This window comes from Nyctereutes procyonoides, unplaced genomic scaffold (assembly GCF_905146905.1).
Source record: "Nyctereutes procyonoides isolate TBG_1078 unplaced genomic scaffold, NYPRO_anot_genome, whole genome shotgun sequence".
Classification (NCBI taxonomy): Eukaryota; Metazoa; Chordata; class Mammalia; order Carnivora; family Canidae; genus Nyctereutes; species Nyctereutes procyonoides.
Genome location: NW_026575033.1, coordinates 11,256,113 through 11,280,125, shown reverse-complemented (window position 1 = coordinate 11,280,125; position 24,013 = coordinate 11,256,113). Strand labels below are relative to the sequence as shown.

Sequence of the window (24,013 nt, the reverse complement as noted above, 5' to 3'; positions counted from 1 at the left end):
GTTAGAAATTTCTCTACTTCCAATCTACCCCCCCATTGACCTGTCCCAATCAATGTCCATATTTCCCTTCTTCCACAGTGAGAACCCTGGCTTCTAATCCCATTTACTCAATCCTCCAGTGTGCCTCCAGTGTACCTAAAATCCTCAGAATGGTTTTACCACACCACTCCAAAAAATAATCAGACCAACTGAAAATTCAGGATTTGTCTGACGTTCCTTACCTCTTCCCACACCTTCTAAATACCATCTCCCCCATTACTTGCATCAGTTGCATTTTTCCTTTGGTGTGATGATGTTTTCATTTGAAACACAGTTGAGTTCATTTGCTTCAGTTTTCTCTCTATCCTTACTGACTTTTCTCCAGTCCTTACTGTTTTCAAATATGTAAAATATGAGCATACTTTCCCAACCCAACTAAGTTAAAAGATAAATTCAGAAGTGTCACACCATCTATCTTCTTCTCCCACCCAACCCTTCTAGAAACCAACTTCATGGTTTACTGGTTCATCTGGCCCTCACTTGTTTTTGTAAAGATAAGGAGACATAGGTATGCTTTATTTCCCTTTCATTCTCACAGAGACTGGCATACTAAATATATTGTGCACTTTGATTTCCAGGAGATACCAATAAATGAGAAAAGCATTTAATACAATTTTTCAAGGAGACAGAATTTTCATTAATTTGATCTTTTTCTCTACCTCATCATGTCTGCATGTATCTTTATTATTTCCTTCCTTGTCTTTTTTTTTTGCATTGGCTTTGTGATTCTTTTCCAACTTTCTGAGTTGGGAATTGATTTTTTTTATTCTCTTTGGTTTGCCAAATTTTTATCCATCCCTTTATTTTTAGGCTTTGTGAAGGACTGTTTATGTGTCTCTTATATAAAAATATAGAGTTGGGGTTTGCTTTATGAGCCAATTTGAAAAGTTCTTTGGTGAGTTAATAAACCCATTTGCATTTAGTGACACGACTGATATTTGATATAATACAGAAACTACTCTGGGTTTTAATTATACATACACTGTTTACTGTATTTCTTTAGTTTTTCCTTTAAAAAAACATTCCATGTGCTGAGAAAGTTTTTCCCATTATCCTGTATTTAACTTTTTATGCCTTCTTAGGCTTTTTTTCTTATTTAACAGTATTAGATCTGTCAGCTTTACATTGTATCTTTTGAATCCCATCTACTAGGTATACAATAAGCCATGATCTCATTCTACTTCCCCTTTTCTTTACTTCTAAAAATATATATACATTTTATTTATTCATGAGAGACACACAGAGAGAGGCAGAGACACAGGCAGAGGGAGAAGCAGGATCACCACAGGGAGCCTGATGCCAGACTCCATCCCAGCACTCTGGGATTATGATGTGAGCCAAAGGCAGATGCTCAACCACTGGGCCACCCAAATGCTCCTCTTTCCATTTTTTAAAGTTGCATACTTCCTGCTTTGTCAAAACATATTACATTTTTATACTATTCCTCTACCACCTCCCCAACCCTGTTTTTGCTTTACAGTTAAATCTATGTCATGTTCACCATCAGTCCTCTTGCCCAAATTTCATCTGTCTTGTTTGCATGAAGTTCTCTAATATATTCCCCAAGAAGGATGCATGCACATACTACTCCTTTATTTCATGGACATTCATTTTCCATAGCCTTGACACTTAAGAGAATCATAGCTACATAGAAAATTTGGGATTCAGTTTTTTGAGTTTAACACATTCCTCTATTGTTTCCATACTTGTGTTATTCTGAGAAGTCTGATGCGAGTCTTACTTTCTTGCTCTGTAGGTTATTCCATCATTTTGCCTCAAGACTCAAGAGGAAGTTATCATCAAAATATAGTAGTTTTACCCAGCTATGTGCAGTTGAAGATCCCAAGTCAATTTTCCATGGCACCCACTAGGTAGGACCTTTCAACATACACATTAAAGTCCTCTTTTATTTCTGGTAACTTAAGTTTTATTTCTGTTCTTTTGCTTTTTCTTCAATCAGGGACTCCAATTATGCATGTGTTGGACTTCATTGCCTCTTCATTTTAACCACTTTTTTTCTAACCTTTTTAACTACTTGACCCCATTTTCTGGATTGTTTTCCTAATTTTCAGCCATGTCCCTTATTAAATTTTTATTTGAATTTATTTACTTTAGGGTGTTTATTCATAACTCCAGATATGAATTTTCCTTTTTCTTTCTTGTTCTAGTTTCACTTTTTCCCTTTATTGGCCACTTTCTTTTTCCATTTTTTGAATTTTTTTTTTCTTAACTAGACTCTATGCCCAATGGAGCCCAAAGTGGGCTTGAGCTCATGACCCTGAGATCAAGATCTGAGCTGAGATCAAGAGTTATACACTTGATGAACTGAGCCATGCAGGTGCCCCTCTGTTTTTGAATTTCCTATCTGCCTCTAACTCTTGCAATTATTCAGCCTCATGACTTAGGAGTAGTCAAAGTTCATGCGATCAAGAATGATGTCAGAATCTTGCAAAGAAAAGGAGACAAGCTCAAACTAAAAAACACATTTATGAACTTATTGGTCAATTAGATATTATTGCTGCTAAATATGAAGAAAATGTGGCAGAACTTTTAATGTAGATTACTGAAGATTGATATACAAATGGACCAAGTGAAGTGGTTACAAATGTAATAATGCTATACAAGATGTTATTATAAAAGACCCTGTTTTTGAAGGTGATTGTGCTCTGCTTAGATGTTCACAGTTATGTCTGGGGTTCACTGATCTGGAATCAGTGTCTGGATAAGTTGATTTATAGTTTTTATCAAATTTGGAAAATATTCCTTTAAATGTTTTGGGATTGAGTCCCACAGTGGGCTCCCTGCTCAGCAGGGAATCTGCTTCTCCTTCTCTCTCTGCCTTTCCCCCTACTCATGCTCTCTCTCATACTCTTTCCCTCAAAGAAATAAATAAAATCTAAAAAAAATCCCATCCAATAGATTTTTCACCTCAGACAACATAGAGCAGTTCAGTTTTGCTACACCTTCCATGTTCCTTTTTTGAATAAATGGAAGAATTATTAAGCTATAACTAACAGAGCTGGTAATTAAAATAACTAGTTAACACTGCCATTTCTGGGGCAATTTCAATCAACTAATTTTTCTTATTATGGGTTCATTTTCCTGTTGCTTTGCATGTCTGGTAACTTTTGACTGAATGCCAAACATTGTGAATCTTTTTTGGGTTATGGATATTTTGGTATTTCTAGAAATCTTGAGCTTTGTTCTTGGATGCAGACTAGTTACTTGAAAACAATTTGTTCTTTTGGGTTCTTTTAAGATTCCTTAGGCAGGACTGGATCAGTACTTACTTAGTCCAACCTTAGCTGTTTCCCACTATTAAAGCAAAACACTTCTATATGCTCTACCCACTTATGAATCCAGGATTTCCCTGTCTGGCTAGTGAGAATAGGTACTATACTCAGCCCTGTGTGTTGGCCACCATACCCTCTCATCATTTTGGCTGGTTCTCTCCTTAGCCTCCAGTAGTTTCCTCATGCATATGTGTACCAATCAATACTTTACTGAATACTTGAAGGGAGCCCCGCACAGATCTCCAGTGTTCCCCTTCTATGCAGCTCTCCCTCTCTGGTGCTCTGTCTTATAAACTAATGGCCTCAGTCACTCCAGGATCTTGGTGTCATCTCTTCAACTCAAGGTTTGGCCAGGTTCAACCTAGGCTCCCCTTCCTCAGCAGCTGTTTACATGTTCTTAAGGCAATTAGCTAAGGCTGTCATAGAACCTACTTCCTATGTTTCATATGTCTCATGGGTCATTGTCCTTTGTTCCCTAATGTCCAATGTCTTGTCTTAAAAACCCTCATTTCATGTATTTTGTACTTTTGGGGGAGTTGTTTCAGATGTGAGGGTAAATCTATTTCCTGTTGGAAAATCTTGGCTAGAAGCAGAAGTACCCATCATAGTTTCTGAATATGAATACATGTAGAATCTAAAGCCACCCTAGGATGAGAAGGACTCCTTACCTTATTAATGTATCATCATCCACGATGACCAACCATGCTATTTTGTCATGACTGTAATTCAAAAATTTTTCCAAAATGGCAAATGTCTTTCCACAGTGACCTAGGAAAGGCAAGAAGAAAACTTACAGTGAAATATTTTCTTTAAAATACATATATAACTCATTTTAGGGGAACCTAAGTGGTACAGGTGGTTAAGCATCTGACTTTTAGTTTCGGCTCAGGTCATGATCTCAGGGTCATGAGATTGAGCCCCACACTGGGCTCTGCACTCGGTGGGGAAACTGAGTTTCTCTCTCTCCCTCTGCCCTTCCCCACCACATTATCCCTTTCTCTCTAAAATAAATAAATAAATCTTTTTTAAAAGTTAAAAAAATACATACTTAATTCATTTTAAAACATTTTTTAAAGTTTTAAAAGTAAAACCTTATGTGCTGACACATGCACAAGTAGAAATTTTTAAAATTATCCTTTTACAATTTTTATAGACATAGTGAAGGGGTGGGGACTTAAGAGATCATGAAGTTTAAGCCATTTATTTCACACATGGGGAAATGGGAGGCCCAGAGAGAGAAAGGAGGTCACTTAGATAATCTGAGGTAGAACTAGGACTAGTACCTTCACTCCAAAGTTCTAAGTCTCATAGAAATTACAGAAGCTTGGCACCTTTCCTTAGATATTCTTACTCTGAAAGAACTGTTAGAACCCCAAGTACACATTAATAGGGTAACAGAACAGTAGTACAAAAGGAGGAGATTATACCTTCATTCATTTACTTTGTAAACACTTACTATTAATTTCCCATATGCCAGATACCCTGGCAAGTTCTGCTCTCAAAGCACAGTGTTCTTGGTGGCCAAGAGTTACAGCTCTTTGGATGCCAACAGATAAAAGTCAGTGCTTTAATGGAAGATGCTGGGGCCCAAGATAAGAATACAATGCTTGGGAATAGTACTCAAATCAATAAATAGTAATATACCCCTGATTTCAACAAGATATTTGCTGACACAATAGAGAACAAGCTAATATTAAACCACTCAATTTGACCTTTATTTTCATTTTTCTTGATCTCTTTATGAATTTTTAACCATTATTTGAAAGCCATCTCAAACTCCATTTGGAACAAGGTAGAATATAAATAGCAATAATAATATTAGACTAAACACCAATTAAGAAATCAAATGAGGAATACATTAATGAATGATTTTTAAAGGCAACCTAAATTGAAATCCAAAAAGCAAACTTGGGACACCTGGGTAGTTCAGCTGTTGAGGGTCTGCCTTTGGCTCAAGTCTCGGGGTTCTGGGATCAAGTCCCACATCAGCCTCCCACAAAGAGCCTGCCTCTCCCTCTGCCTATGTCTCTGCCTTCTCTCCCTCTCATAAATAAATAAAATCTATAAAAAAAAAATAAAAAGCAAACTTAATAAAAAAAAACCCTCAATCTAAAATCATTTTTCCAAAGCAAAAGCAATAGACAGACTCAGTAATATATTTAACCTTGTCAGAAGAATTGATAACTACAGGAATGCATATCTAATTCTACATTGTATATTATCAATCAAGGCCTTATGAGAAACGTGACCATGAATCAATCCAGATAAATTACTCGAGAGAACAAGACAATCAACTTACTACTTCTTTTTCTATTCATAAAAGAGTATGGGGAACCAGAAAACTAAAGAAAATAATGTGGTGGGAATACTAGAAAAAAAACTAAGATAAAAAGCATCTGAAAGTGAAGCGGCCAAATTTCTAATTTGTTTGTTTTTTTTTAAAGATTTTTATTTATTTATTCATGAGAGACACAGAGAGAGAGGCAGAGACACAGGCAGAGGGAGAAGCAGGCTCCATGCAGGGAGCCCAACATGGGACTCGATCCTGAATCTCCAGGATCATGCCCTGGGCCGAAGGCAGACGCTAAACCACTGAGGCACCCGGGCTGCCCAAAGTGGCCAAATTTCTACTTCCATTTTTTTAATTTTTATTTTTTTAAGATTTTATTTATTTATTCATGAGAGACACAGACAGAGGCAGAGACATAGGCAGAGGGAGAAGCAAGCTCCCTGTGGGGAGCCTGATGCAGGACTCGATCCCAAGACTCTGGGATCACAACCTGAGCCAAAGGCAGACACTCAACCACTGAGCCATCCAGGTGCCCCTACTTCCATTTTTTTTTAAATAAAAAATGTTTTAATTAGAAAACCTGCAATCTGAAGAGAAAAACAGGTATATTATCATCAATTACTAATTAAAATATTAACAAAATACATGAATATCATGGAGCTTATGTCACACATAACCATGTAGAATGTGGGTAAGTGCTACTCGAGAGGTAGGTACAAAATGTGAGACCATAAGCTTCATGAGGATAGACACCATAGGCTTCATTCCTATCTTCCCTACTTCCAGGGCTTTGGCAGCTGGCAAACAGCAGTCACAGAACAATCCTGGCTGGGTAAACTACTAAAATTAAATGAGGACAACTTTTGTGTGGGAAGATAATATTAACTTTGGACACTCCATTATGGTCATAATGAATCATTAAGGTATAAAAGGATCCATTAAATAATCCTAATTGTCATGTGCTTGGTCATATCTATATGGCCTAAGAACTTAGAATCTTTTCTTAGTATTTATAAAGCAGCTCTTAATCCAAGAGAATTGGTCCAAATCCATGGGTAAAGATGTTGGGGAGGGGAGGAAGTGAAATTTACATAAGGCAAAAATCATAGTATTTATATATAATACATTTCATCTGTATCCTTATTTACTACATTTCAGAATAGACATTCTGAGTAAGAGTAGTATGAATTAAGGACTCACCTCTATCTGTATTGGGAATCCCCAGATCTACTGTAGGAATGGAACTTTCTGCATGATCACTGTAGTATTCAATGAGACTTGCCTGGCCCGCCCAGGTCTGCTTTACAATGGGAACTGAAAAAATGAGAGGAGTGACAGTCACTGACATAGTCATGCAGGGAGACTTAGCATTCTGAAGGGCAGCATAATCACCTATAAAGGAAGAGAACCATTATTTGTTCTTCTCCAGGTGTTTTCACCTGCTAGCTTTTCCTACCCTAAGAAATGTCAGGCTGTTAGGTGATGACAGCACATGAGTGGAACCCACCCTCTTCTTGAGCCATTTTCAATGTACGTTAGAGCCCAACACTTTCCGTTCCTGATGATTCCTCATTCCATGTCCATGTAATGATACATTTTCTAGTCTGTTTATACTGTTGTGCTTAATTTTCCTCTTCCCCCCCATGGGCTATTGCATTTAAAATTCACTACTGGATTTTTAAAATGCTTCTTAGAGGAGTGGGGAATATAATTAGTTCTAAGGAATAGGAATGTTCTGTGTTTCTGGCTGAGATACAAATTTATCTCTCATACAATAGGTGTAGGGAGCTTCTCAAACTACACACGTCCACACTCAATGATTCCAACAGAACCACACAATCCTATCCAGGGCATGACCCTGAGACCCACTGCATATTCTTGTGCTGCACTTCTGAAAAATGTGGAAGAAGAAAGACTGATAACCACTGCAGATTTTTTACCTCTACCATTAAGAGATAAATTGTTTTAAGAAACACAAACAACAGAAAAATTCCCCGGTTTTCTGTAATTTAAAGCTATCTTTAAGCATCTCCAGTCTCCACACTTGATCAGAACTCTGCCTGACTACTCTTTGATATTAATTCACCTGACCAAATATCTGCATAATTATTTCTCATATACTTTTTTTAAGCCACTCTCTCTCTCAAATCTCTAAATTTTGAAAAGAGGTTTCTGCTGTTTTAATAGAAAAAAAATTGATCAGCCCTGGCAATTTAAGAATCTGAGTAGAGATTCAGAACACAAGTGAACTAGATCTTCAGGTCAGTATTTAGAGATTTTGTCAGATCCTTCATCTTTTTCCTTTTCCTCCAGCCCAAAAAAAACATATACAAAAACTCCCAATGCAATATTACCTCTAAGTGTTTGGCTATGCAAGCCAACAAACTCAGTCAAACTCAGACAGCCTTTGTCTATAAAATACAAAAGTGCACCATTTTATCTATTATTCACTAGCTTTTAAGAAAGACCCATGAATTCTGGACATTTGTTATAATCTAAATTACCTATTTTAACGCACTAAACTTTTAGACCTTAAGACATACTTCTGCAATCATAAAAAAAGCAGAGATTTCTTCATGTCAAAACGGATAAAGGTGCATAAATAACAGATAAGGCTGCTGGGGGAAGGGCAGAAAAAAGAAAAAATAATAATATACTTTCATGTCGTAGCACAATGAAAATCTTCACCTTGGCACTGCAGTGGCAGTTCGCTTTGCATATAACACGCAGGAGGACTTACCCCTGAAAGGGCTCCCTGCAGCTTGCTGCCACTAATTCACTCTTGGGTAAAATGTCCTCCCTTGCATGACGCTGGCAGAAGCTGTGAGGAAATGTCAAGAATCTTCTTCAGTCCCCAGCATTCAGCCATGCAACCTGTGCAAACGTTTGCTTTTACTGTCCTCAGCCTTTAGCCTCCAGTTTCTGTTTGCTCTAATAGCTTTATTAAGCAGGGGAGATATTTCTTCTTGGCTGATTTAAATGACATTAAAATCAAGTTGTGAGTGAGTTCTTTGCTGTACCTAACCATTTGCTTTCAGTTTTCGTTTGAAATAGCTGAAACGGAAGTTTCCCTCAAGGTAAGAATTACTGTGCGCCTGCTCCCCACACCTGGCCCAGTGTCTGGGATGTAATAAGTGTTCAATAAATAGTTGAAGAAGGACTGGCTTTTGTAGAAGTGCTAACAAAAGGCTTAGGGCTATTTTTGGAACTAGTTTAAAGGAAGGTTTTATTCATAAAGGCAATTTGTCATTTGCTACAAGACTGTTGCCACCATTACCAATTGTATAAAAACACACCAGCCATTTTAATAGAGTAAGGTGCTATGATTCTATAATCCCAAAAGCATTCAGCAGATTTTAATATCTGTCCCCTAATTACTGTAATTCCCAAGGCATTTGTCATATCTGCCAGCTATAAAGAATTTAAAGCTAATGCTAAATCTTCTGGGACAGCAAGTAAAGCCTTTATCTTCATCTGGGGTTGACTCAAAATTACCTAAAACTTTTAAAAGACTAGTCTATTTTACTATTTTATTAACAATGCTTGAATTCTAAGTTGAATTCATTCTATTTATAAAATATTTTATATTGAGGCACCATGTTCCTAAGGATATTAAACTTTGAGAAAATATTTCAATATAGTTACATGATCTATTATCTCATTTTCAATACAGAGAAGCATACTTTCTACCACCTAATAAAACTAGTGAATGCCTCTTTCAAGAAGGTCTGCCACAAGATAACTTATAATTGGAGCAAAGTAAAACTTGTACTATTAAAAAAAATACCCCACTGCACAGATGGTATAAATCTTCCACATGGCTTTACAGACTTGAAGCAGGAGGAGATGTGTCTCGCTACAAGGCACAGAACACACATTTTCACCCCTGGTGAGATTACTTGCAAAAATGATTACATATGAAAATGAACTAGACACAAGCACTGTACAGAAACTACCATGCAATCGAATGTGAATAACTCTTGATCTTAAGAAATCTGCAATTTTCAATTGACAAATAGACCTCTAGTCTCTGTATGCATATCAATGACAGAACCCTGGCTGCTCCTCTCTCCACAGGAGAGGGTTAGAGACACACCCTCTGATTTTAAAGATGAGGTATACAGAAGCCCGAAAAGCAACCCTTGGGGCTGATCTAAAACAACATTTTTGGGCAATCAGGAATGTCTTTATCTGTTTCAACAGCCAGGAGGAAAACTGAACGAGGCAGCACCTGACTCCCTCCCTCTCCTTAATAATTAATCTGATCACATCATTTGACATAGAGTGTAGCCTTTTACCTGGCTGCCTTGTAATCCGTCTCATGTCTGAAATAAGCAGACTGCACCACAGTACCTGTAAGCCTCTCTAACCAAAGAGCACCCAGCTACCACAGACCCCTTTCAATAAGTTTGTTCAGATTTGCCTCTTTCCAGACAAGATGACTGCCATAAAGATAACAGGGTATTTTGTTTTTTCAGTCTGAAAGGAATAAAGTGTTCATTTTTAGGTGCTCAGGAAGCTGTGAAAAAGGAACTAAATGCTGAGCAAATAGCAATTTTACCTCTTTAATCAGAGGAGACTGCAGCAGGAGAACATCTCACGACCCACCACCACTTGATGAACAAAACTGTGGCTGCCACAAGATACTTGAGAGATGCACAGGAACGGCATGGCAAAATGGTGCAAAAAAAATTCTTAACATTTTCTGACAGCTCACGTCACACAGTGGAAAAACACATAACCCAAGAGGAAGTGAACAAGCTGAATATTAAAACTCCAGAGACCTTCTCCTTGCTTAAATATGTTACATGCTATGCCTATTTTGCTTTATATAATACTTTTAAAGTTTCTTTAAAATCCTACTAACTGCTTGCATCTCAAGAGTGTGTTGCTATTTCGATGGTGTCAATATGTATTTCCTTCTTAAGCCAAAAGATAGAATATATTTTTGCTGTGTCCTGAGAATACTTTATTTCATTTAAATAAGAATCCAGACATAAAGCAGTTACATAAGCATTTGTTTCACTGTTAGGCAAAAAAAGGTACAAGAGGTAAAATAGTCTAATTTTGGAACTTGCCTTTTTATCAATTCTTCATTGAAAATAAAAAAAAGAAAAATGAGTTCAATGTATACATTCCCTTGCCTTGACTGGAGCTTTTAACAGAAGTTCCATCCCTCACTCTCACCCTGGACATGGCCAACATTATAAGGAGCCAGGAGTAAGAGGCATTGCTGGGGGTCCTCTGCTGTACCCAGGGGCAGTGCATCCACAATGAGAACCTGCCACCAGATATATAATGAACAGTATAGACAGCTCTCAGTTTTTCAAAGGTAAAATATACAATCTTATTTGGGTTTTTTTCCTTCATTGTCATTTGGCTTTTGTAACTTAAAGTGTTTCTACCACAAAGTGTACAGGAAAAGAAAAAAGAAAAAACCCACCTCGGTTCATGTATTCTGCTTGACTATAGCAGTTATATGCTTGGACAGGGGTGGCAGTCTAAATGCCCAGCTAGGTTTATATTTTAGGTCCTCTGTGATTTCAGTTTCTGGCTATTGCCATTCCTACTGAAAATAAAAAGCCTACTTTCCTACCTTCTGGCCAAGTCAAAAGTGACCTTGAGCCTAGCAGAACGTCAACATGAATATCAAATACCATTTATCAAGTGTTAAGATTGTAATACATCCAAGGAGATTACACTACAGGTCTGCTGTGGCAGAAAGAATTTGGGATTTGGAGCCAGAAATCCTAGTTCACCTACTCAACAGTCTACAAGAACATGGGCCAGTTGTGTCTTGTCCCACACTCAGTTTTCTCTACACTACCAAGGGAACAAAATTAATTATCACATCATAAGGAATTGTCAACATGAAGGCAGATAATACAACGTATATAAAAAAAAACACACCAGAAAACGTAAAGAAGATAAATATAGAAGCAGTTAATACGGTGTTGTCAATTTAACCGATAGGATTACTGGTTAATTTTCTGGACCATCTGGTGGTTAGACTACCTTCCAAAAGGAGGAGAGGAGCCCAGTGGCCTGGCAGGCTCATTTCCATCAAGCAACCTGGACATCAAAGTGCCTAAAATCCTGCTGCCCCAGACTATCTTTGCAAACAAACATCCAAGTTTAAAGAGAGCTTGTCACAGAAACCCAACTGTGAAAGCCTCCTAATACCTTTTAATTAAGTCTCAGGCTTCAATGACCCCAGATCCAAATTCACAGCAGCAAATCAATGCATCCAGCTTTGGGAGGTTTGGTTTTAATGTTCCTAAGAGGCTCTTATGATTTGTAATTTTTTACCCACCATTTGCTTCAACGTGGATGGAACTGGAGGGTATTATGCTGAGTGAAGTAAGTCAATCGGAGAAGGACAGTGTATGTTATCATTCATTTGGGGAATATAAATAATAGTGAAAGGGAATATAAGGGAAGGGAGAAGAAATGTGTGGGAAATATCAGAAAGGGAGACAGAACATAAAGACTCCTAACTCTGGGAAACGAACTAGGGGTGGTGGAAGGGGAGGAGGGCGGGGGGTGGCGGTGAATGGGTGACAGGCACTGAGGGGGGCACTTGACGGGATGAGCACTGGGTGTTATTCTGTATGTTGGTAAATTGAACACCAATAATAAATAAATTTATTTAAAAAAAAAGATTTGTCATTTTTAAAGACGTTTGACTCAAAATTCAAATATAAAAGCGTTTCACAGATATCTAAAATGATTATCTCAACATTATGCAAATAAAGCAATAAACTAGATCATTCAAAATTACTAAATTAAAATTAGCAAACTTATTTTTCATTTCTGTAGAATTTGAAAAATACAACAGGATTGGTCCCTCATTTTACTGCCTCACCGACACCTGAACGGTGTTTCAAAAGAGAATGTTTCAAAAGAGAAAATACCACCACCATTCTTAACATCATAAAAACAGTCTCTACTCCCAAGTGCAGCTTCAAGATCAAATATATCAATTTGAATACTTCTGCTGGTTGTTAAAAAAAAAAAAAAGTCCCCTCATTCATTTCCTTTGATGCTTTTTTATATGTTAAAAATTGTTCCCAAACACCCTTCCAGATTTTAAAATAAGCAAAAGGATATTAAAACTAGGTCAATTTTGTGAATGATGAAAATTGTAACTGCTATATTGATTTCTAATAGTCCTTAGGACTCCTTACATAATGAGTGCACATATTAGGCTGATTTAATAGGACTTGGTACTTTCTGTGACTATTTTAGGTAAACACGAAGGTTTATAGTTATGTACTTTTAAGATACTGTACACCATAACCAGATTTTAATTGATGTCAACATCTTAAACAACACTTCAATCCCAAATCATAATATTATTTTATTTGGAAAATGTTCCCCTTTAAAGTTAATTTGTAAGTATTATATTATCAAAAAATTATATAAATGAACGTCCCCCATAGCTCCAATCCCATGAAAATGACAGCTGGTTTAGAAATCTCTTTTACATAAATATCACACTCTTGATGAAATCGACAGTCTTTTCACGGAAAAAAAATTAAAATATATGCTAAAATTAGAAAATGCAAAAGACTGTCTAATTTTCAATTTGAGAAAAGTGCAGCTTGAAATAAGGCGAAAAAGAAAGAAATTATGTCTACTTATATTTAGGATGGGCTTTTTTTTTTTTTTTACATTATCACCATAACTTAGTAGAATTCTGTAATGACACCAAAAACTTGAATAAAAACATTCATCTGCATGCCAAGATTTCCTTAAGGGACCACTGTGTATAAGCCACCTGTTGCCTTTTCTGCAGTATAATCTACTCATGAGCAAATAGGTATCTTTCAAAGCTCCAATGTGCACATCTGCCATAATGCAAAAAGAAGGATTAGTCTTCAAAGAAAACATCCTTTTTTGGCAGTCTCTCACCTTGAAATCCCTTCTAACATTCTTCATACAATTCAGAGATGGCACATGGACATAATAGGACACTGTTCTGCAGAATGGATTGTTATTCATACATCGTGTCCAAGATTGTCACAGCTGCGCTTTCCCATTTCCAATTTAAAACACTGCTCTGAACAGTATTCAGAAGGGCTAGGGCCACTCATGTTTTGATACAAACGGTCCCTTCTAATTGATCTTGGTGATTGAAGTGGTACAATGAGGAATACTAAGTAACTGCTTTCATTTCAACAATATATGTATCATTATCCCTTGAGTTCCTATCTGGTTTGTACTTTTTTTAAAAAGGCAGTTGGGATTTTAAAAGGTCAACAGAAATGAGTAACACAAAACATACTTCTATCACCATGAAATTTCTTGCACGTTTTTACTGCAAAAAATATATTCTCTTTCTTCACTGGATTTCCCTAGAAAACAAGAAAACATATATGAGTCTATGTCATATTAACACCCACATCCACACCCATATTAGATCTCACATACTGTAGGGGTGACATTCCCCAATGTCAAGGACATCAAATCTGTTTCCAAGATTAAGTTTTAAGCAAAAACAGGAACTGTTGTTAGGCTGACAAGGCCTCGGACATCAGCCAGACTTGGGCCCAAATCCCAGCCCTGCCCTGTACACACTGTGTCATCCAGACAACATTCTTCAGCTCTTGACTTCAGTCTGCTCATTTAGAAAATGGTCAGAATAGCCACCAGTGAAGCTGCTTTTATTACTACATTTTTTTAGCACATTATAATTGCCCAGGAAATGTTAGTCACCTTCCCCTCCTCTCCCCAGCTGTTGAAGATTTTGACAAGCGGAGAGAACCAGGGGATGTTTCAGTGTAAAACAGGAGCAGACTCCCTTTTGTGGGGCCAGTCTTACTTTGATGTTGAAAGTATTTCTATGGCTCCTTTATTGTCTACCCAAGTCTACCCTACAGTAACATTCTATTTTCTGACAAAAATAGGATTATTTCAAACACTTGGGTGCAGGGATGGAAGGGCAATTAGGAGCCCTGTGCTGGCCTAGCCCCAGCTGACCACGCACATGAAAGGGGCACACAGCCTGTGGACAGCCTATACATGAGGCCACAGACTGCTTCATGGGGTGTTCTGACCCCTTTATCATCTGTCTTGGGCCTCTAATAACATTCCGTCATGACTCAAACATCTAGAGCCAGTTTATAGTGACATCTAACCACAGCTTTGTCACGTTACTCAAGACACTAGGAGGTTGACCCCACTAGGGGTCAAGAAGAGCATTAAAGAACAAGTAAGTATCATATCTAGAGAGACAGGCTTTCCCCCTCAGGAACTTAGCAAACATTACAGATTCTCTCCAATTACTGCAGTGTGTTTGTGTGTGTGTGTGTGTGTGTGTGTACATATATTCATCTTTGAAAATGCAACCCACAGACTTCTGTATGACTGCCTTGAGAAGAACAGACAATCTTTGAGGGTGATGAATATATTTTCCCTTTTGAGGACAAACTGTTAACAACCTAGTGAGTTTCAGGGGTCTTCAGGCTCATCCTAGGGACTGGACCAAGGTTATGCCATAAGAAGTACATTCATCCTGAAAGTTCTGCTGGACAGTGTCAGATGAGATCAAACCAAGGTCTCCAGCTGAGAAGAGAGGGGCTTGAGGAGAAAGCTTAGATATAACAGGAAATGTCTGAAATCACTCTTCTAGGAAATGAAATAGATATTCCAGTAGACACATGCTGTATCATCAAGAGAAATGATTCCAGGCACACTGACTCTAAAGAACTGTGGCAGGCAGCTCTGCACAGAGGCTCTGGAGTGAGTCTCTGCCATTGTAGTCCTCACTCCCCCTTCCCCTAGACTCACTGTGTGACCTTGAATAAACACTGCTCAGTGCCCCTCTCTTCTTGTGTGTAAACAGGATAACAACAGTGCTTCCCTGATTAGGATTATTAGTAGAAATGTGACAAAAACTTCTTACCTGGCACATAAGAAATGTTGAGTTCTTTTCAGTATATACTTAAAGTGCCAGGACAACGTTATGCACAGCAGGTAGATTTTCCTTTGATATGCAAGAAAGTTTTTCTTCTATTACTTACACAAAGTGGTAGAAAAGAATGGAAGGTGGTAGCACAGTAGAAGTCCACAGCATCTGTACAAAACTCAGGCACTGGAGTGAGGGGAGGCCCATCGCCTTTGTCCCAGATGTAGAGGGCAATCTGTCAGGACAGGAGCCAGCAGCAAATGAAAGAACTCACTGCCAATGCCACAAGTGTAAGAAGGTACAAAATATCTCAAAGAAAAGCAGATCACATCTTCTATAGGGCATTTAGACTGAAGCATATCAATCTGACAATATTCAACAGATTTTTTTTACTTATAAAAATAGTAACTTCACATTGATCAATCTAATCTTTCATTAACAAGAATCCATATTCTGACTGCCAAACAATTCCAGAGTTGTCATAAGCAATTTCAGGGAAGCTATTTTAAGGTTTCTAAAGCGTTGCAGTGAAAGATAAAAGAAAATATTACCATGATTTTGGTTTTCTACAATACAGTACCTACATACCTTGACTAACTGACTTGCTGAAAACATCTAAAACTGTTGGATAAAATATCTTTAAAATGATTTTAATTGGATTGCTAAAGTGCCACAGAAGTATAGAACTTATGAGGAAGAATATGCAAAAGGAAGAGCCTAGGAAAAAGGGCATCGAGGGTAGTTTTACTCAGTAGATAGGTGAACTCTGGTGATGCTGAGTTTCTGATAAGAGTTAAGAAAATAAAGCCTATGATGTACCCAAGGTGAGAGATGTCTAAGAGCAAACCCCACATAAAGCTGGGACTTTGGAGCTAGATGGAGGGGAAAAATCATCTCTAAATTTTCTCTGAGATTTTGTAATCAAAACCCAGGCTTCCCTATTTTGTGTCACCAACATGGTCCAAAACACTTCAAACAGTAATTCAAAGAAGCCCCAAGTCAACATAACCCTGTAGCAGCAGGAAAAGCAAATGTAAACCCTTCCTGGGGAACTCCCACCATACTGTAGGGCTCAAAAGATTACCACAGATACAGTTCTAAGCAAGACTACTCAGAGAAAAATCACAAAAAGCACAAAGATGTGAGCTGACAACCAAGAGCCAGCAGACACAACATAATCAGACCCAAAAGACTGCAGGTCTTGGAATTATCAAACACAGATTATAAAATTACTATGTTTAATATGGTTTCATAAAGAAGAGAAAACTTTCAAGCTTCAGCAAAAAATTCTTTTCAAAGATTATATAAAATAAGCAAATTTGAGAAAGAAAGGACTAAACTTCTAAAAATAAAAAATAATTAAAAGGAAAAAAATTAATGGTTAGGATAAGCATTAAATTTAAATTAAAAATTAAATTTATTTACCTGCATATTAGACACAGGTAAATAAAAAATAGTGAACTAAAAGATGAAAGCTCTTAAACTGTCTGAGATGCAGCGCAACAAAAACAGAGGTGGGAAATGTAAGAGAAAAATTCAGAATGTAAGCACACCGTTGGAAAGATCCAGGAGGAGATAACAGAGAGAATGGTGGTGAGAATATACTTGAGAAGACAATGGCTGAGAATTTCTGAAAATTACTTAACAATTCTATTATACAAAAGGTCAGTGGGATGCCTGGGTGGCTCAGCTGTTAATAGTCTGCCTTCATTCAGCTCAGGGCGTGATCTTGGAGTCCCATATCAGGAGCCTGCTCCTTCCTCTGCCTCTCTCTGTCTCTCATGAATAAATAAATATAATCTTTTAAAAAAAAAATCAGCGAATCCTATGCAGATGGTAAAAAAAAATAAAATCTACATCTAGACATCTCATAGTGAAACTGCAGAACACCAAAGACAAACAATCTTAAAAGCAGACAGAGAGAATGCCAGGATACCTACAAAGAAGCCATGTAAGACCATTTTTTTTCCCACAACAATAACAGAAGCCAGAACACAGTGCAGTAAGGCCACTGTGATGACAGAAAATGACTGACAACCCAGAGTTGTAAACACATGGTAACTATGTTTCAAGAACAAAGTTAACATAAATGTTTTTAAAGGAAAAAAGATGAGAATTTACCACCTCATTGAAGGAAATGCTAAAAGATGTGCCTCAGAAGAATAAAAATGATCCCATCTGGGTTTAGCCACTCTGGAAAGCACTATGGATGTGTCTCAAAAAGTTAAAAATAGAGCTACCCAACAACCCAGCAATTGTACTACTAGGTATTTATCCAAAGGATACAAACATAGTGATCCAAAGGGGCACATGCACCCCAGTGTTTATAGCAACAATGTCCACAGTAGCCAAACTAAGGAAAGAATCCAGATGTCCATCAACAGATGAATGGATTAAGAAGATACTGTGTGTGTGTGTGTGTGTGTGTGTGTGTGTGTGTGGAATAAAATGGAATATTACTCAGCCATCAATAAAAAATTAAATCTTACCATTTGCAATGACCTAGATGAAACTAGACAGTATTATGCTGAGTGAAATAAGTCATTCAGAAAAGACAAATCATATGATTTCACTCATATGTGGAATTTAAGAAATAAAACAGAAGATCATAGGGGAAAAGTAAAATAAGATGAAATCAGAGAGGGAGACAAACCATAAGAGACTCTTACCTCTAGAAAGCAAACTGAGGGTTGCTGGAGGGGAGTAGGGGTAAGGGGATGGGGTAACTGGGTGATGGGCATTAAGGGGGAGGGTACTTGATGTCATGAGCACTGGCTGTTATATGCAACTGATGAATCACTGAGTTGCACTCTACCTCGGAAGCGAGTAATACACTATATGTTAATTAACTGAATTTGAATTTTAAAAATGTCCAAAAAAATTATCCCAGCCAGCAGGTCTTAGAAGTTAGATGGGATACCAAGCAAAGACGCTGGGAAATATACAGTTAAGCTAATACAGACTATGAACTGTATAAAATAAAGGTAATATTGGAGGAGTTAAAAAAAGAGAACAAAAATACTAGACAACAAAGAGCATATAAATTGTGAGGGAAATAATCAGAGTTCAACTATTCTACATCTGCCAAATTTTTAGGACATCAATTAATTGGCCATTGTCAGGTTAAGAATGCATGTTAAAATATTTAAAATAACCAGTAAGGTACAAACATGGGGACTGAACTTCCAAAATAGCAGGGGAGGAAAAAATGGAAAAAGAAAGAACAAAAAATAATCTATATAGAAAGTATGGAAGTTTTTTAAAAAAGTTCCAGAGAGAAAATGGGGGGAAGGATAAAATGAAGTGTTAGAAATCAGTTCAAATATAATGGTAATTGTGTTCAATGTAAGTGTAAATTTTGCTACCTGGTTTAAAGACAAAGACTGGCAAACTGAGAGAAAAAAAAAAAAGATAGTTCTAAGAGAAATTCATCTAAAAGAGGACACAAAAGGGTTGCAAGAAAAAGATGAGAGACAATTATGAAGCAAATACTAAAAGAAAGCTAGCATAGACATAATCACCGCAACAAAATACATGCAAGGGCAAAGAGCATGACAAGAGATAAAGATGATTTCATACGAAGATGTAAAGATTCTAAACTTACATGCATCTAATTAATACGTCGGAAAAAAAATACAATGTCAGACTAGAAAAAACAAGAGTTGGTAGTTACAAGGGGAAGCACTGTCAAATGCACCATTATTTTTTTTTATTTCCTTTTTTTTTTTATAAATTAATTTTTATTGGTGTTCAATTTACCAACATACAGAATAACACCCAGTGCCCATCCCGTCAAGTGTCCCCCTCCGTGCCCGTCACCCATTCACCCCCACCCCCCGCCCTCCTCCCCTTCCACCACCCCTAGTTCATTTCCCAGAGTTAGAAGTCTTTATGTTCTGTGTCCCTTTCTGATATCTCCCACACATTTCTTCTCCCTTCCCTTATATTCCCCTTCACTATTATTCATATTCCCCAAATGAATGAGAACATACACTGTTTGTCCTTCTCCGATTGACTTACTTCACTCAGCATAATACCCTCCAGTATTATTATGGAAGATTTTCCCATTCCTCTCTTAATAAATGATAGATCAAGCAGACAAAAGTAGAAAGAAGGGAGGGAGGGAGAGAGAGAAGGAAGGAGGGAACAAGGAGAAGGAAGGTTAACTTATTCGATTAAATCTATTTCTTCTTTAATAAAGAGAATATTACACCCCCCAAATTATAGCATATATATCTTTTTCTCTACTCACGAAAATTTAACATGAACCAGGCCACCACATAAGCCTAAAAATATTCCTAATTACTGTTATATAGATACAATAATACTAAGCTAGAAATCAGTAACACAATAACAACAGATGCAAATATACTGGGTCACAAAGAAAAATGTAGTTTTTAAAGTGGATCACAGTACCAAAAAAAAAAAAGTTTAAAAGCCTCTGCCCTAGAGAAACTCCTGCCAATGATCATGATGCACATAAAAAAAAAAAAAAAACACCTCATAGAAGTAATGACTGTAATAGCAGGAAACCCATAGCAATGCAGAAGCCCACCACCAGGAGAATGGATAAGTAAACTGGCATAGCCATAGAAGAGACTGAAGCAGAAAGTGGAAATAAGTTTGTTAGAGCTGCTGCACAGAAAAACATGGATGAGTTTCAAGTTAGAACAATACTCATGGTACAAATCTGTTTATATGAAGTCCAGAAGGATGCAAAATTGCATAATGTGTTATTCAGAGATACAGTCATATGCTATAAAATATGAAGAAAAGGAAGAGAGATTTCAAAAAAATGTTTACTAGTAAGAGTGAAAGGGACAAGGAAAGTCACATTCAGGTAGCTTCAACGTGAGGTGATGTTCCAGCTCTTAAGCCAGGTGATTACATCATAGATATTTTGACTGATCTTCATACCTTTCACATAAATTAGAAATACTCTTTCTATGTATTTAGTATCTAATAGATTCCCGAACCTGGGTATCTATACCAAAAAGTGCAATCTTCTTCAAAAATATCTAGGCAGACCTGTGCTTTTGATTAGTCATTCTTTCCTCTCTATGGAGAGGAAGAATGATTTTTACATGTTTATTTCTCTTCCAATGAACTATTTCATTACATGCAAACATCCAAGAAGGTAAAGCCTTGGGATCCCTGGGTGGCACAGCGGTTTGGCGCCTGCCTTTGGCCCAGGGCGCGATCCTGGAGACCCGGGATCGAATCCCACATCGGGCTCCCGGTGCATGGAGCCTGCTTCTCCCTCTGCCTATGTCTCTGCCTCTCTCTCTTTCTCTCTCTGTGACTATCATAAATAAATAAAAATTTAAAAAAAAATTTTTTTTAAAAAAAAGAAGGTAAAGCCTTGTGTATGCCCTTTTTGTTCCTGGCAGGCTGCCAGCACTGCTGGACTGAGTTACGTGTCAAGACCGATCTAGCTGTCCTAAGATACAGATTCTTGCAGAGAAAGGTGGGGCTGTTTTAGGCAGTCAGTTATGCTTGTGAATGAAACCCACAAAGAAATCTTCTTAACAATGATTCAGTAATGATTAATGATGGGACACCTGCCACCTGCCTTCAGGATGGTGGGTCACAGATGTCCACTAAATACCAAGGATGCTCGGGTCTCAACTGGTATGCCATGGCTGCCTCTTGGGACCAACTGGCTCAATTCTGCCCCAGAGGGTCAAGCACAGAAACAAGACCAAGACATGTGTACAACCAAAGTACCAAATAAGAGCAAATATCCTTTAAATGGCAGTTTTGCATGTTTTTAGAAATCCACCTTTGCACCCAGTCTACCTAGCTTTAAAAAAATACAAATATTAAGAATCACAGATGCAATCTCTTGCACTGCTCCTTCTCCACCTACACGATTAAAATGAGCTTACAGAGAAAGACCTAATTTTCGGGAGAATTACCTTGGTGGGGAGAAGATGTATAGATGCACTGGGGGAGGGCACACTGTTAGGGAATAAAAAACACCTTTTATATCAAAATACATGGATTCTTGATTACTAAGACTTTTAACAAAGAAGCCATGACGTACCTCATGTTTTAAGTCTATTGTAAAGTCGGATTTCAGGGATTCACTCTTTAACCTCTTGGTAAGCCTAGAAAATAGATACAATTTGAGGTGGTTTTTTTTTTCTTAATCAGAAGAAGCATTGAACAAGAACAACACATTGAGACTTTCTAATGTTTGAAAACAGATTAAAAGCACAATTTTTTTTATTTTATTTTTTTTTAAAAGCACACATTTTAAGATAAAATTAAGAGTTTCACATTTCCTTGAGGCAAAGCCCTGTGAAAATGGAGTTATTTGTTGAGCAGGAAATGAAGGCAAGCCTTTTTGCAAATGTAGCATTGTTTCAACATCTGGCAAATAAGATAAACTACAACACAATATAGTAAATGCCTTAAAAACAAAGCCACAAAGTTTACTGACTCCTGAAAGTATATTGACTCCTGACAGAGAAAGAAGACAGAAAAGATTTAAAAAAAAAAAAAAAAAAAAAGCTTGCATGACACTGAAACAGAAGTTGCTACTTTTTAGTCTCCTCCTTTTCATAATCCAAATGTGTTTTTAGGGGAAGAAAGCATATGATTTCTGGAAAGAAAAAACATTTCAAGTCCTTTTCTTGCTTAAAGAAATCTTCACTGGCTTCTTGCCATGCCGATGAGAGTCCTTCCACTGTCCCCTAACTCCTCCATACTTACCCTACCTACTTATGCTATACCTACAGCACATACCTGCCCGCTGGTATCTCTTGCTGTACATCTGCCTAGTACACTCACACCCAACCTTTACCTGGCAAACCTTTGGTCAAGATCAAACTCAAGGGTGCCTCTCCTGGAGAAGGTTGCCAGACTTGCCCACCGGCATAAATGGAAAATTCCTTTGCTCCTAGAATAGGAAGCAAGCCCCATTAACTTTATCAAACATGTTACATCCTGTTGTGTATACGTGCCTCTCTGTGCTATGGAGTCTTTGTATCCCCAGCACTGCCACCGTGCCTAGCCAAAAGGAGCACTCAATGAGCTGCCTGAATAAATGAGGGCAAGATATTCTTTGATTCCAAGCTGCAGGAGGTAGACTTACATACCAAGACCACTGAAATGCCATACGGTTCTATATCCATCACAGGGCTACAGGCTAGACCATTGGTTTCTATTACAAACCCCCTAGCACATATTTTAACTATAAAGATATAATAGTGGTTTTAAAAGGAAATGTAGTAATAAGTTTCAAACTCTTTACTGAGTTTTCAGCCTAGTTGAACCACAAAGATTTCTTTTAAAATTTACTTTTAATTAGAGGAAAGAAAGACACAGGTTATCACTTAAGTTTAGTATTAAAGTATTTGTCCAGGTGTAGATTATTAATGAAGCTTGGGGGCAGGTAGCTCCAAAAGCAGCCCAGGTAATCTCAGTCACATTCCTGCTCAATACCAGCCCACAGATTTTTCAGGAGGAGTGGGTGAGGATACATAAAGAGACAACGTTCTCAGAGACACTCCCAATATATGTTAAGAGAAAAAAAATCTGCCCTGGCGTGGATTCTCATCCCATTTGAAGCCTGCTCAGTTAGAGCCAGTTTTTATAAATAAACAGAATCAAGGTAATTTTGGAATCTGGACTTATGCCAAGTGCCTTCAAAATCTGATCAGACCACATTCAGATACCAAAGACAGAGAAAATCATAAACCTGCACCTCCTGCCACAGGCCAGGGGCACGGAGTTGTGGTGGGAACCCAGTGGTTTTGGCATCCGTTGTTAGATGGCCGTGCATCACAGGCCCCTTTTTTACTAGGCAATAAATACCAATATAATGCCTTGTTACCCTCAATGTGCTTTCTGATTTTTTGACTCTAAGTTTCTTTTTCATTCAATTCTTAAACATTTGTATTTGAGGGAGACCTCAGAGGGGCACGGACAGAATTTCATTAAGATGGACAATGACTAATTCAAAGACACACAAAGACATACACTGACATTTTTAAGTGGATGTGCCTGGCAGCCCATGAGGTCTACTATAACATTAAGTGATGGTTACCTCAGCATCAAGAAGGTCATGTGGACAAGTCTGCCTCTAACACCCTGAGCCTAAGTCAGTCAACTTACAAATGTGGTCAAGTCCTAAAAGTGTGCAGGGCGTCTACCGAATTTAAAAAGCAAGTCCTAAAAGTGGACACTAGGTTTCTCTTTTCTATACAACAAGGTAGCACGAGGGTTCTCCAAATGCTAATTTCAGTAACCAACAATGCCAAAAGAAAAAAAAAAATAAATAAGGTCAGAAATTCTAATTACTCAGATAAAATATTTCCTCATCAAATATTCAGTTCCTGGCAAACACTTGATATTCAGCTTTTCTATTTTTAGAAGACATTAAGTCATGTCCCAAAACACAAGCTCTAAAGACACAATCAGCAAGCCTGGAAACTTGCAACAGACAGGGGGCCCCTTCGACTCCACATTAGGAGA

General features: G+C 37.6%; 1 protein-coding gene across 2 annotated transcripts in view; it reads right to left on the bottom strand.

Moving 5' to 3' along the window:
• The window catches only part of B3GLCT (beta 3-glucosyltransferase), a 127,398-nt gene that overhangs the window by 40,155 nt on the left and 63,230 nt on the right, over positions 1-24,013 (bottom strand). For both annotated transcript variants that reach the window (XM_055317462.1, XM_055317461.1), the window contains exons 8-12: positions 21,579-21,642; positions 15,648-15,767; positions 13,910-13,979; positions 6,823-6,936; positions 4,001-4,100 (exon numbers count right to left, since the gene is read on the bottom strand). In XM_055317462.1, the coding sequence (XP_055173437.1) occupies positions 4,001-4,100; positions 6,823-6,936; positions 13,910-13,979; positions 15,648-15,767; positions 21,579-21,642 (468 nt within the window). The remainder of the gene's footprint in view (positions 1-4,000; positions 4,101-6,822; positions 6,937-13,909; positions 13,980-15,647; positions 15,768-21,578; positions 21,643-24,013) is intronic.